The sequence below is a fragment of the Limulus polyphemus genome, unplaced genomic scaffold (genome assembly GCF_000517525.1).
Source record: "Limulus polyphemus unplaced genomic scaffold, Limulus_polyphemus-2.1.2 Scaffold684, whole genome shotgun sequence".
In the NCBI taxonomy this organism is placed as follows: domain Eukaryota; kingdom Metazoa; phylum Arthropoda; class Merostomata; order Xiphosura; family Limulidae; genus Limulus; species Limulus polyphemus.
Window position 1 is genome coordinate 222,108 of NW_013666294.1, and position 14,789 is coordinate 236,896.

A 14,789-nucleotide genomic window follows, 5' to 3' on the forward strand; every position below is an offset into this window, starting at 1 on the left:
ATGTAGGAATGTTATCAAAATATTATATAATGGGTATATCATTAATTTTTACATTTTACAAAATGTCTTAAACTTTCATTTTAGTGCCATGTGTAGGCATCTGAACTGCATACTATACATTTACTTATTTGGCTTACCTGGCTTATTTTAGTGTCTGTAAATGATCTATGTAAACTTGCAATTAAAAAGTATGTTATTTCAAGCTTTTAGTGGGTGTATAAGCTCAAATATGATTTTATTGTATTCTTTGACAGATTGTTTAGGCAGAGTATTCATGATGAAACTTTGTAGAATGGACAGCAACTGCCTGTTGTAGAGGACGACATTTCGAAAGTCTTCCGCCTTTCATCTTCAGGTCAAACGAAAACCAAAAGGCATTCGAAATGTCGTCCTCTACATTTGTGTCTCTAAAACAGGCAGTTACTGTCCATTCTACAAAGTTTTATCATGATTTTATTGGTTGAATTTGCTTTTATATGCCTCCTCTTGAAGGACTTGACAAATAGTAAAGTAGGTTTGAGAATAGATGCATCCTTTATCTAAAAACCCATTGTACAGGGGAGGAGCTAAGCTTCAAAACGATTTAAACAAGTTATTAATAACATCTAACAGCATTTTTTGCTATTTGTAAGTTTTTAAGAAATAGTTTCCAATTGTTCAGAGGCTTGAGAGTTTTTTATTTTTTTATAGTTTCTGGTAACATTTTTTTTCTTGTTACAGAATTTCAGAGTTATTGAGTATGTAGGCCTAGAATATTACACAGTAACTTCAATTGTACATTTTATAGTTATGAAGAATTTCTGAATTTTTTAGCAGGTTACATAATTGTTTCAATGAGCAGAAACATACCAAGAGAACAGTAAATATAAATATGTTGATGAATTTAAAATTGACTGGATATATTCTGATCAATTATAATAATAATTTTTGGTTTTATTTCTTTTTTTCATGATTTTGTTTTATTTATTTTTTTCATGATTTTGTTTTAGTTCTTTATTGTGATTATAAAGAAATTACTATAAAGTTGGTTTGGTGTCATTAGAATAAAAACAGAAAAAATTGTACTTTATTAAAACAAAAACTGTATTAGATATATTTACAAGTTTTAAGGCATAAATAATAATAATAATAATTACAATTTAATGTGAAAGTATTTTTTATCGTGTTTTAAAAATGTATCACAACGAAAAAAATTTTTTAATTTCACAAGCTAAAAATATGTATATATACTAAATATAGTAGATTTTTTTTCACATAACTTGCATATTCTCTAGAAAGTTTGTTTTAATTTTTGTGCAGTTTGTTCTTGCAACAAAACAAAAGAAACAATGGGTCTTTTAAATCAGACTAGGTCCTGAAAGAGCTAAAATATCAACACTATGCTGTCACAGCAAGATACTTTTAAAATGTTAAAAGACTTCCTAATTTACGTGAAAATATAATACCCTTATTTCTGGAATGCCCTTCAGAAGTATTTTCTTGGGCTGTAACCCACGAATTCTTGATCTTATTCTTGTAGGGAATTTCTTTATCCTAAGCATTTCTTATTCATTCATACCAACCTTTTTTTTTTGTATAATATGTTTTTCCTAACGTTATGATTTGTTGGAAATTAGAGCTTTTGCTTCCTGTCACCTTTCCTGAACTTAAAAAGTATTGTATTATTCTGTAACTGATTCAATTCCTCCTCCAAATAGAGGTGTCCAACATCTGCAGGCATCATTCAAGTTGTCTTCAAGGATTGGCTCTTTTAAGAATGGCTAATTCACTTATTGTGGAGTTGTATAGAATATTATACATTATTGTCATGCCAAAAATGATCCGTGTCCTTTGATAACAACGGACATATGACACATGTTCATATTTTTGGAGGGCTGAATATGATCAATGCTGCATGGTGGAGGTATGCACGCTATTGAATGCCCCTCTAGTTACCAATGAATTACTCATAACACTTCAGTTAAAGATGCAATATTGCCTAGGTCATGTGGTTCTTCTGGTTCAATAACTATTGCTCAGTTTAGACATTTTGGTGACACAGGGGGCAGTAGGAATAAATTTGCAATGTTGAAATATATAATCTGAAGCACAAGTGATAAATTATGCATAATTATTAATTAATATTTGTATAAAATATAAGCATTGAGAAATACTGTAGCATAGCATACACTTGATAAATAATAACTAAATAAAAATGAGCACTTCAATCTTACCTTGACTTAGAGGCTTCTTTCAAGTTTTTTTGGAAGCAAACACTAAAATGACATCGTCAAAGTCTGTTTTATGTTAAATCACTTTCTGTGGCTAAGTAAGCCAAAGCACTAAACCTACTCTGAAAAAAGTATGATCTTAACCAACGTTAATTATTGTCAAACCTGAGAAAGAATGTACACTGGAACAATTTAAAATGGACATTGTTAGGAGTATTTAAAGGGCTATGTATACATTGAGAAATGTGCATAACACCTTGAGATCTTTTAATGTTTTAAGCAGAACTATTGGGTTTGAGGTTTTTTTACAGAAAATTCCTGAACTGCAGAAGCTTGACTTTTAGTGCTATTAGGAAGTATAATCACAAACACATGTTTTATATCTGAGGGTCAAATTCTCAGTACCACTGATAATGTTATATGAAACTTAGCGTGTGTAAAATGAAGAACTTGTTTCCAAATTGTGTCAGAAATTCTGCATATTGGTATAGATGGTTTACAGTGGATAGCATCTATGTGTCAAGGCTAGACTTCATAAACACCTTACAATAAAACAGTCTGAAACTTGCTTCTTACAGTTATTTCAAGCCATTGACATAAAGCTCACAATTAATGATTTAATTGAGATACAGCCACTCTTAATGAATGTGTAGTCCAAAAATATAAGTTAGGTCTTTTATTGTTTTAAAAAGCTCAAATATTTTAGTATTCATTTTTATAACTTACTTTTATTATCCATTGTGATTGTTGTAATTGTAAACATGTTAATTGTTTTATGTATTGAAGTTTGGCTAAGAAAAAAAAAACAGTCAAAAGCAAAACAAATATTCATTAAAGTTGATCTAGGAATTTTATATATTTCATAATGAAACAGACTGAAGAAACTGAAGGTTACCCTGGGATGATGAAACCTGAAGCTGTAGTTCAAGCCCTGAAGGTAAGTGAAATATTATTAAGTATATTTGTTCGTGGTTGAGAAAAAGTAGAAAAAATGCTTTTATGTAATGATTAGTAATAGTAATTTGTTTTGTTTGTTTGGTAGTATTGACAAGACATTTTTTATAGACTTGAGAAATCTGCATTTATAAAGCTTCAGCTTTGGTTTATTTTGTCATACGCCTCACTAAATAACACACACACACACACACATATATATATATATATGGTCATTAAATATGGTTTCATTACTTATCTGTTGTAAATAAAAACAAGTAAAGCTGGATGATAAGTACTTGTTTATAAGATGTATTGGAACAAAAGATTTCTGTGAGTATGGATGTAAACCCATTGTAATTATGAAATTATTCAAAGATATTAAATACCACTTCTCCTATTAGTGTTTCTGCTTACAGTAAAATATAAGTCTTAGCAAATATCTAACTATATATCAGGGTTTCCCAAATTTTTAGGCTCCCTCAAGATCATAGACAGCCTGGCTAAGAAGGCCCATGTAATGATTTAATAGCAATTTTAATAATAGCCACTCTCAAGTACCTTAATTAGTAGACTTAGGAATAAGCCATAGATCTGGGAACTGTTTGTTTTTCAGTTTGGAACTTTAGTAGACTTAGGAATAAGCCATAGATGTGGGAATTGTTTTTTTAGTTTGGAACTTTAGTAGACTTAGGAATAAGCCATAGATCTGGGAACTGTTGTTTTTAGTTTGGAACTTTAGTAGACTTAGGAATAAGCCATAGATGTGGGAATTGTTTTTTTAGTTTCTTTAGACATTTTTTTCATTCCTGAAAATCTTTTCTTGTTATGTCTATTTAAAAACTATAGAAATTTTCTTCTGTGGCAAAACATCAGGTAAGCTTAGTTAGGTTTAATGACTATGATATGTGACAGGAAAATATTCCACTGACTTACTTCCTTATTTACTGAATAGTTTATCATGTTGAAACAAAAGAACTTATGAAAAGAAACTCTATTTCTTAGATACAATTTGATCTTGACCAAGAACATTGTTAGTAAAAATATTGTTATCTAACCTGATAAAGGTAGTGGGGTTGCCATTTTCAAAAGTCACATCGTAGGTCACTAATAAACATTTTCAGTTTTTGCCTCCTTTTTGTTTATGATTTATAGCTGAAAGTGACTACATGATTTTTCTTGTCTTTTTTTGATGGTTTTATAACAACATCTTTTCATTCCCTCCCTTTTATGATGTCACAAAGTGTGGTCTGAAGAATTAATGAAACATTGCCCAGAAAGTAGCTATAGGCAACATCTAAATATAGCTGGAATGAGCCATTTATCAACTGTTTACATCGTATACAGTGGATATATGAAATGGATCATTCCGATTAACAATACAACAAAAAATTTAAATTCTAAGATAGTGGAAAGTATTTTAATGTTTTGTTTATCAAAACAGTGTCTCAGAATAAAATTATGGAAATTTTGCAACCCAAAAAATGCTAAATCAAGTTATTTGAATTTTTTAAAGTAAAAACAAGGTACTGTTTAGTATGTTTGTACTAAGTTTCATGCAAGTTGATTAAGTATTTCCACTGATATTTGAGATGAAGAAAACTTGGAATAATATGGGAAAAAACCCTGAAAATATCTTGAAATCTTCCAAAAGCTATAGTTCATTGTGATAATGCTTATACCTGTCACACAAATTCTAATCCAAGGGTATTTCAAAACAAGTACTCACCTCTTTTTGTGGTTGGGTCATGTTCAAACCCTTTATTATAATTGCTCTGTGGCATCATAGTTTCTAGAAGCACACAATTGCTGACAGTTTAACAAAGATCTCAGGTGCATTGTTATTTGTTGAAAATTTGATTTTAATACTTACATTATAAAGATAGGTATAAAATGGAAACTAGGTATATAAACTGAAGTTTTTTCTGGATATGTGACTTGAATAAACTTGAAATCCAGCTGAAATTGTTTGGTCATCAGCTCAGATTTCATTGTGAAGTACTGGTGAGAAACAGTTGTGTCTTTACTGAATCTGTCATACAAGTGTGAGAGTAGACCATTAAGAACCATGAAGTAAATCAAAATTATGGTTGTTTAGTGATACAGGAATAATAAACTTTGCAAGGATAAATAAGGAATGAAACTTTACATGGAGTTAGGTTCATGAAATTCACAAAATAAAATTGAGACCATAAAACGTTTTATTGTTATAGTTTGGTGGCTGCAGGTGTTTATTTTAGACCCTGTGCTATTGATAAAGCTTTTATACTATGCCCTCTTACATGTAATTTGTATTCAAGAAATTATTGTGTTGTTATTTTAGCTTATTTAAAAAATGCATAACATTAATGAACACTTAATGATAGTATGTAATGATTCATTATATGTTATAATTTTGATACTGTAAACGTGACTACTGACTTTATTACAGGTTCTAGATGTTCATGAGCAAATAGAGAGGAACAATGATAGTGATTTGGATTCTGAAGAGATGGCCACTGGAGAAAAGGCTTTAGTTAGAGAGATGTGCAATGTAAATCGCATGAGATCCTTTTCGTTTCAAAATTGTTTAAAATTAGTTTGTATATTTTGTTTCTAAGCTCTCCTTGATTATGTTTTGTGTGTTATATTATAGTTTATGCTGTTGTTTTTGTATTCCCTTTCCTCGTTTATTTTTGACTCTGAGTTATTTCTTTGTAAAGCTCTCCTTGATTATGTTTTGTGTGTTATATTATAGTTTATGCTGTTGTTTTTGTATTCCCTTTCCTCGTTTATTTTTGACTCTGAGTTATTTCTTTGTAAAGCTCTCCTTGATGATGTTTTGTGTGTTATATTATAGTTTATGCTGTTGTTTTTGTATTCCCTTTCCTCGTTTATTTTTAACTCTGAGTTATTTCTTTGTAAAGAAGAACTGGTTATTGCTATCCATGTATTAGGCTAATGCAAAATGACTTCTGCCAAAAGTTTAATTTCATAAACATTTTGGAAATGAGGCTGTATCGCACAATTGTTTTAAACCTACAGGCTTTGAATCTAAAAGTTCATGATTGCCACCTAAACATGCTCTGCACTTTGTGACCATGTTGTGCTGTAAGAGTGATTATTAAATTCCACTACTTGGTCATATAATAGTACTCCAAAAGTTGTTAGTGTGTGTGCTGTTGACTAGTTGTGTTACTTCTCGTCTGTTAGCTCAAAATTAGGGACAGTTATAAACAGATAACATTTTGTGTTCATATGCATAAAAATTATAAAATTAATAGACAAAATATGACTGCATATCCACATCACCTAAGACATCATATGATCAGTATATTTTACATATGCAATATACTGAGTGTAATAGAAATTTATGAAGGGGGTTTTTAATAAAATATTCTGTCATTGAATAATCAACCTACATTTTTGTAGATCCCTAATGAACAATTCTACACTTTGCCAATTGTTTGAGCTTATTATACCAATCAAACAGTATATTATTTAAATATTATGGATACTTTCTATACTGTAGTATTTTGAGAATCAGTCTGAGAATAAAAAATACAGTTGTGTTTTAATGACTGTATAACTGCAGTTGATTCATTAGGTGGTGTGTTAACATAAGAATTCTGTATAATGAATTAAACATATACAAACATTTTAAGGGTATATAAGATAGAAAAAGCAAACAAAAAATCCAGAATTGTTGTTTTTCCAGCACAAATGAATAAAAAGATATATTCAAGCAGACTCAAAAAGTATTCCTACAGTTTTAAAAGATAGTTACAGTACTTGCTTATGACCAGGACCAGTGTTATTAGATAGGCAAAGTAAGCAACTGTCAAGGTGGCAGAATAAAGAGGCTGCAAAATCATTTAATTTTACCATTTCATTTCCAAAGTCACTTTATAATGTGTTCAACACTAATCTATGTTTCATCCTGTCATGGAAGAACACCTTAGAAGATTTACCAAGCAGGAACTCTTCAGCACTACCTTGGAAAGGAGACCAAGAATAAACTGATTCATTTACTGTTTAAAAGAATTATACTCCAGTTGACTGCTTCTAGAAATGCCAAGTATTACTAAATTTTGGTCAACTGTATTTCAGACATAATCCACGCGGAACAGATGTCAATTGATCATTCAGTTTGTCACAGCTACTGGGGCATCTGCAGTTGAAGATGTTGAGATAAGTATTCCCTAGAATATTTGACACTGAAAGACACAAGTAGTGTCAATAAGACCAAAGTTATTCTGAGAACAGCTGAATGAAATGGCTAGAAGACTATTGAAGCCAAGAGTGTGAAAATGGAACTATTCTGAAAAGAATGACTAACAGTCTTCAGAAAAGAACTAGACACTTTAATTCAAGAGCTTTGTCTGTTCATGCAGCACCTCCACTATGAATCTCAAGTTGAACAATTCAACCAACTGTAGTACTGGTGCAATGATGTTCTTAGGTTTGATTCAAAGATTTTATGCATTCTTCTTTTGCTTGAGTTTATCATTTTCAAGTATTGCCATAGCATGTTTCCAGTCAACTGTGAAACCATAGAGAGACAAAGGATGTAAAAGTAGAACTGATGCTACTTGCACAGTGATATCAGCTGTAAGAGTAGAACTGATGCTGCTTGCACACTGATATCAACTGTAAGAGTAGAACCGATGCTACTTGCACATTGATATAAACTGTAAGAGTAGAACTGATGCTGCTTGCACACGGATATCAGCTGTAAGAGTAGAACTGATGCTGCTTGCACACTGATGTCAGCTGTAAGAGTAGAACTGATGCTGCTTGCACACTGATGTCAGTTGTAAGTGTAGAACTGATTCTGCTTGCACATTGATCTCAGCTGTAAGAGTAGAACTGATGCCACTTGCACATTGATATCAGCTGTAAGAGTAGAACTGATGCTGCTTGCACACTGATATCAGCTGTAAGAGGTTTGTGGTGCTTTAGTCTTCATTGAAGAAGACGACACCGGAGCCATTGGAACAAGGTCATATTCCAAAGCAAAAGCAGATACTTCTAAGATGTTAAGTACCAAGATTGTGGCATCACTTTGCCAACAAATGGCTGCAGGATAGTGATCTTGACATGTCATGAACTATTCCATGGAATAGGAAAAAACAAAAGATCTCTTTCATCGGTACATTGGTACATAAACATTGATTGGTGCAAAGAAAAATAGAAATCACTTGAAAATGTTTGCAAGAATAGCAGATTTGTTTATAAAAAGTAAAAACAGGTTAGCATCATCATTTCCTAACATTCTTGTCATATTGGAAATTCTTTCTTTGTCATTCACCACTACTAACTGATACAGAAACTTTACCAAACTCAAACTAATTTAACACCTACCTAAGATCAACCATGACACACACAAAACTGATTGTACAGACGACAGTTTGTTCGAGTATGAGACTTCACAAACTTAGACTTGAAGCAAGCAGTGTGATTTTCCGTAAGAGAAATAAAGAAAATTGAATTTTCCATAACTGCAAAATTTTGAACTGTTAACTGTTATTGTGACATTCCCTCATACTTTAACATATAAATGCATTTTTATTTGTCATTTCTCTTGTCTTTTGAATAAAGTAGAATTTCAAAGTGAAAACTTGCCTAGGATGGCAAAACAGGTAGCACTAGACTTGCTTGTTACAAAAGAAATACTTACTAAGAGTTTTCCTTGGAATTTTTGATGCCTTTGCTAACAACAAAGCACATTGCAGGCAGCTTAAGTATTGCAAATGTAGCTCTGGCATTAATCTAGAACTATATGGTAAACTTTACAAAGCAATTCAAGTTAGTGATTTATGTAATACCTACTTTTTGTAAAATTAAAAGTTTAGTTACAAATTTAATCTAACATAGTTATGTCCATAGAATGCAATGTTTGAATTTAATGTATGATTAGTGGGCTTAATTCTTTATTAAATACAATTCTGAACAGGTTAGTTAATTCCAAATATAGTTTATTATGTAGAATACCAAATTTTTCAACTTATGTTAGTGTTGAAACAAACTTTTCAAAATGGAATGTCTTTTTATTATGAGAAATGTAAATGATTACTAACCATTGAAGCCTGCCTAGCGTAAAACAGTGTTCCTTCCAAGTAAAAGTGATTGTCTGCTGTAGTAAATGGATTTTAATAAGAATTGAAGGAAAAAGTTAATTGTTCTTACATTAAATTGTGTTGTCAAAGTCTTGCTTAAGCTTTATTTTGGTATTAATGACTGTATGTTTTAATATAAAAAAAAAGGAATGATCTTTTGTCAATTAAACCAAATATTTACTTGCATTGTTTCACTTTCTTCCTCTCTTTTTTTCTAAACTTTCTAATTTTTCGTAGGTTGTTTGGCGAAAATTAGAAGATGGGCCAGGCTAGTGGATTCCTTCTTATGTTTGGACTTCTCTCTAATAACGTGGATAATTATTAAGAACTGAATAGAATACGTAATAAATGTGGAATGATAGATAATTAAAAATACAAGAAGGTGGACTTGTCACAAATAGCCTCATGAAATAAAAATCTAATATAATTTCAAATGTAGATGATGCTGTACTTGTTAGTGCCAGATTGTATGAATGTAATAGATTTCCAGAAATGAATTTTTGTAAGTTAGCGTTCATGTAACATCTTTCCCATGTTGAACACTTGTAAGCTAAAATCTAAGTGAAAGTGGAGTAGAAGAGAAAGTGGTGAATGCTCACAAATGTTACTTCATTGTGTTTGTAATTTATGAAAAAAGAAATTAATAGTCTAATAATTTAATGTGTGTTTCAGTACATTTTTGTTAAGTAATCGAAGGAAACTATTAGCTATTGGCAAAGTCTCATATAAAAAACCTTAAAATTTGGCTGTAGGCATCTTCACTATTAATGATGTAGCTTTGTGTGCAGATATTATAAGATTTTGCATTACCTGAAATTCTTATACATGTGTTTTGTTTATATATAATGATATCCTTCACATACTCGTGTTACCAATATAAGACTTGTAAAACTACATAGCAGCTATTTTAGGATACAACATAGATTCTTGTTAAAGATATGTATTTTTCTGTCTTAATATATATATATATATATATATAAAGTATATTTTACAAATCTCTAACCTGTATAGAGGTGATTTAGTATGCTCAAGTAACTTTAACCATACTGTGGTGACTATGTACATGTGGTATTAACAGACATGTACCTGATAACAGTTTAGATATGTATACAACGTGCTGTAAAGGTTTGAAAATTAAGAGAACAAGAAGAAATTGTTTACCATACACTATTTTGTTTAAGTGTTATAGTACAGATAAATCAAGAAATGTACTAATAGTTATCATTTTCCAGAAGTTAAACTCTCAGAATCAACTTTTTCTGAAATCTTTTTGTGAGGTATTATATCTAAAATTGTTTTGATATGGTTTTTCTAAAACCCAGATTAAAGGTTTCGATGTGTCTGATAAATGTTTGTAAATAACTTAACTCTAGAATTTTACTAGAATATACGTCTTTATAAAATACTTTAAATCTACATGTTGTTTTATCAAAAACATTGGTTTATTAAGATGATTTGGTGCGTGGTCCATAAGGTAAGATGCTCAGCATCCCACTTTGAATAGAAAAAGAAACAACTGAATGTTTCTGTTGACTATATTTTGTTAGGCATATTACAATAATTGAAACACTTTTAACTGGTAAAGTCATCTGTAAGAAAACCTTAGAATTTGGCTCTTTACATTCTTGGGAATGTAATTTTACATCATAGTTGCCATATAGTAAACAGTTAATATAATTGCACAGTTTAATTCTCTGTATTATGTAGGTCAATGATATTATATATACATGTATATGCAATGTAGCATTGTGTCCACTAACTACTAAGTACCTACAATCACTATAAACATTCCATTCCTTTCAACTAACATTTAAAATTAAACAAGACACTTTTGTAAATTATGGTTTACTACAGGACAGCTACTCTTCACCTACAGTCAGTGTTTTGTTAACAAGCTACACACATTACTGTTCCTTCAATGTAGTATACAATTATATAGGCCACTCTCTTTAACAATGTTTACTACAGACCAGCTGTTATGTATCTATAATACAATGAATTGTTCAAAAACAAGTACTTCTGTATATTGGAACTAGCTTATTAATTGTGTCTTCTTAAAAGTTTAATTTCTAAAAAACAAGTTTTGTACTTCATCAAGATAATGGGGCATTTTAATGTGCAGCTAAAGTGTAATAGTGACATTCAGAAAATAATCAGGGGTGTGGAATTTTTGAAAGAATGTCTTATATGTTATTCTTAAAAATCGACATACTTCTTCCCTGTCCCACAAAACACATACAAAAATAAGTAGAATGTAACTTAGAATTTTCTTTTTAACAGTGAATAGTCAAAAAAGATTCTGTGATTCACATGTTGAGAAAGCAAAAGGAAAGGCTTTGATGACCCAATTGTTTGAACAATTTCTGTGCAATGAAATCCATAATGTTAAATGCATACTTTTGGGGGTAATGTGAAAAGATACTGTATGTAGATTCAAAGTGTTTTTTTGAAAGTTAGTAAAACAACATTATTTAAAAAAGTTTTTAAAAATTGTTTCATAAGTTGTGAAAAATAGGAACATGGATTCTTTGTTGCTATATTCTCTATATGTTGCCAGCTGTTGAATTTTTTACAGTGCAAAATAGATAATAAGGGGGATTTATGTAAGTATTAGTAATCACATTTGAATTGTGTTTGTGTGTATATATATAATATATGAAAAACTTAGATGCAAAACTCTATAACAAATTTTGAGAAATCACCTTTTTTGCAGCTTTTAGAAACAAAGGTTTACAGTAATGCTGCCATAAATTAAAATGCTGTTTAATATATTTATACATATAACAATTTAAAGTTTTCCTTGAGCTGGCAAAAGCAACGTTATAATATTGTTATATTAATTTAAATACATTTGTTACTCTGTGTGTTATTAGGGTTTCTGAATTAAAGGGATATGTATATGTGTGAATATAGTTTAAAGTTTAGGGGTATACATTTGTTACTCTGTGTGTTATTAGGGTTTCTGAATTAAAGGGATATGTATATGTGTGAATATAGTTTAAAGTTTAGGGGTATACATTTGTTACTCTGTGTGTTATTAGGGTTTCTGAATTAAAGGGATATGTATATGTGTGAATATAGTTTAAAGTTTAGGGGTATACATTTGAAAAATTTTCTCTTTATTTTCTAGACTTCTCCAATTCAGAATGTTCAGAAATATGTCCAAAAGGGCAAAGTATAACAATAAAACTTGCTGTCTCAGGCATCTGGCAATATGAATTCCACACCCCTGCATATTTACCACTTTACATCTAGCTGTTAATTTATTTTCTTCTTATTCTGGGTTGTACCCTATTAGATAAAATTTTTTTTTGTTGTTCATTTAGTATATTTGTCTCAAAGTTTGTGCTCTTCCCAGCTATCACCCTTAATTATATGTTCCTCATAGGTGTATATAATCTTTTATATCTTCTCTTCACACTTTAATCCTTAGGTTTGTAGGAAGATTCTGTGTTCCTTTTAAACTTGTATCCCTAGATTTATATAATAGTTTTAATGCATAGATTTATATAATATTTTTTGTTTTCCTCTCAGAATTTTACCCTCTCTGTTTGAATAATAGTTTATCTTCACCTCAGACTTGTATTCTAAGTTTGAATAATAGTCTGTCAGTTTCTCTTAAGCTATTGCTCCTGGGGTTAAGTAATAATTTGTGTGTTCTTCTTAGGCATATACTTCTGTGGCTAAATAATGGTGTTTGTATACATCTCAGATCTACACTCCAAGGCTTAAATAATTGTTGTTCTGTGTCCTTTTTTATATATTTACTTCTCTATTTAAATAATCCTTCTTTGTATTTCTCTCCAACTCTGTCTTAGTTAGGCATAAGTAACATTTTTGTGTTCTCCTCAAACCAATGCTCTTATATTTTCATATTAGTCTGTGTGCTGTTTATTTTTAACCCACTTCATTTGATATGGGCCCCTTGTCATCTGAAAGGGGAAAAACCTCCTTTACAAAGGCCAAGTTAGGCCTTATGTTGGGCCTTGTCTATTAACATTAGCACTAAGAAGTTTTCCTAAATACAGATCAGTAGTAGAAAGTTATATGTTCAAAAACAAGTTTCAGGCAATTAAAAAAAGCACATTTTTGCATATATCTTTGTGAAGTTCTATTATCTTCAGAAAAATAGAATACAGAATATTTTGGATAAGACAAAGTATGATTAGCATGTTATTGTTTAATATGTAATATGCCAGATAAATTTCAAACAGGGCAAACTTAATTCATTGATCAATTTTAAAGAAAATGGTGTCCTCTATAGAATACATATGGTGAAACAAAACATTATGGGATATTATAACTTTAAAAACAAATTAGCATTTATACATAAAAATTGCAAAAGGTAGTAGATTTTTTTAAATGTATGTTGAAAAATTAAATGTTTCTCAAGGTGAACAATATTTTCCTTAATATTTGTTAGTTGATTAGGTGTATTTCAAATGGTGTTTATTTACCTGTAATGATTTCAGCATGCTTTTTTATACTACATAACAACCTGAATAAATTTTTCTTTGTCTTATTTTTACATATTAACAATTTTTGTAATGGTTGTCACCTTATTTAGTGCTAGGATATTTGTAGAATATTTCATTTTATTAGTACAACTTTCCAGACATTGAGATTTTGAAGATTATATATCATGTTATTGTGGTTCAAATGCATAATTTATTTTGTTTAATTGGTACAAGAATAAAAGCCTGAAGTATAGCCCATCAGTGAACACTTTAAAATTAGCATTTTGGCATGTTGAATTGGTTACATATTGATTGGTTGTGAACAGCTGAATAAAGGAAGATAAACATAGTGAAGAATATACTGAACTACAACTTTTGTGGAAAGTAATGTAAAATTTGGTTTCCAAGAATTATGAATAGAACATCAAAACTGTTTCCAGCTTTTATTTGCTAGAAAGTTAATGTAGTTACAACTTCAGATTTGGAAATTTGAAGTTAAATTTTTAGTACAATTATATATAAAGATCAATCCAGCTATATTATATCAAGGATGGTAGATCACATTCCAGCATCATTCTTGTAGTTTGATAATAAATGAAGCTTTATTTAAAGTAGAGTTTGTTATAAACCTTTTTGTTAGAAAAGGTAGTGTTTCATGTACAAAGATTTGAGTTCAAAAGAAATATTTAAACATACTATATACTAAATTTATGTTTAGAAAATTAAATGTTTCTGTCTCCCAGCTGTTTCTACAATAAAACTTTCCACTTGGTATTATTATTAGTATACTTGTCAAAATATATATTTTAACATAACTTTATTATGACATGATACTATTCCAGGTCATATGTATTTTAACATAACTTTATTATGACATGATACTATTCCAAGTCATATATCTTTTAACATAACTTTATTATGACATGATACTATTCCAGGTCATATATATTTTAACATAACTTTATTATGACATGATACTATTCAAGGTCATATATTGTTTAACATAACTTTATTATGACATGATACTATTCCAGGTCATATATCTTTTAACATAACTTTATTATGACATGATACTATTCCAGGTCATATAT

The 14,789-nt window shown here is 30.0% G+C and overlaps 1 protein-coding gene across 3 annotated transcripts in view; it reads left to right on the forward strand.

Moving 5' to 3' along the window:
- LOC106459939 (coiled-coil domain-containing protein 85C-like) overlaps positions 1 to 10,931 on the forward strand; it is a 29,256-nt gene extending 18,325 nt beyond the window's left edge. For all 3 annotated transcript variants that reach the window (XM_013919607.2, XM_013919606.2, XM_013919608.2), the window contains 3 exons: positions 3,085 to 3,147; positions 5,575 to 5,676; positions 9,479 to 10,931. In XM_013919607.2, coding sequence (XP_013775061.1) covers positions 3,085 to 3,147; positions 5,575 to 5,676; positions 9,479 to 9,514 — 201 coding nt within the window. In that variant the 3' untranslated portion in view covers positions 9,515 to 10,931. The remainder of the gene's footprint in view (positions 1 to 3,084; positions 3,148 to 5,574; positions 5,677 to 9,478) is intronic.
- Positions 10,932 to 14,789: the final 3,858 nt, after the last annotated feature.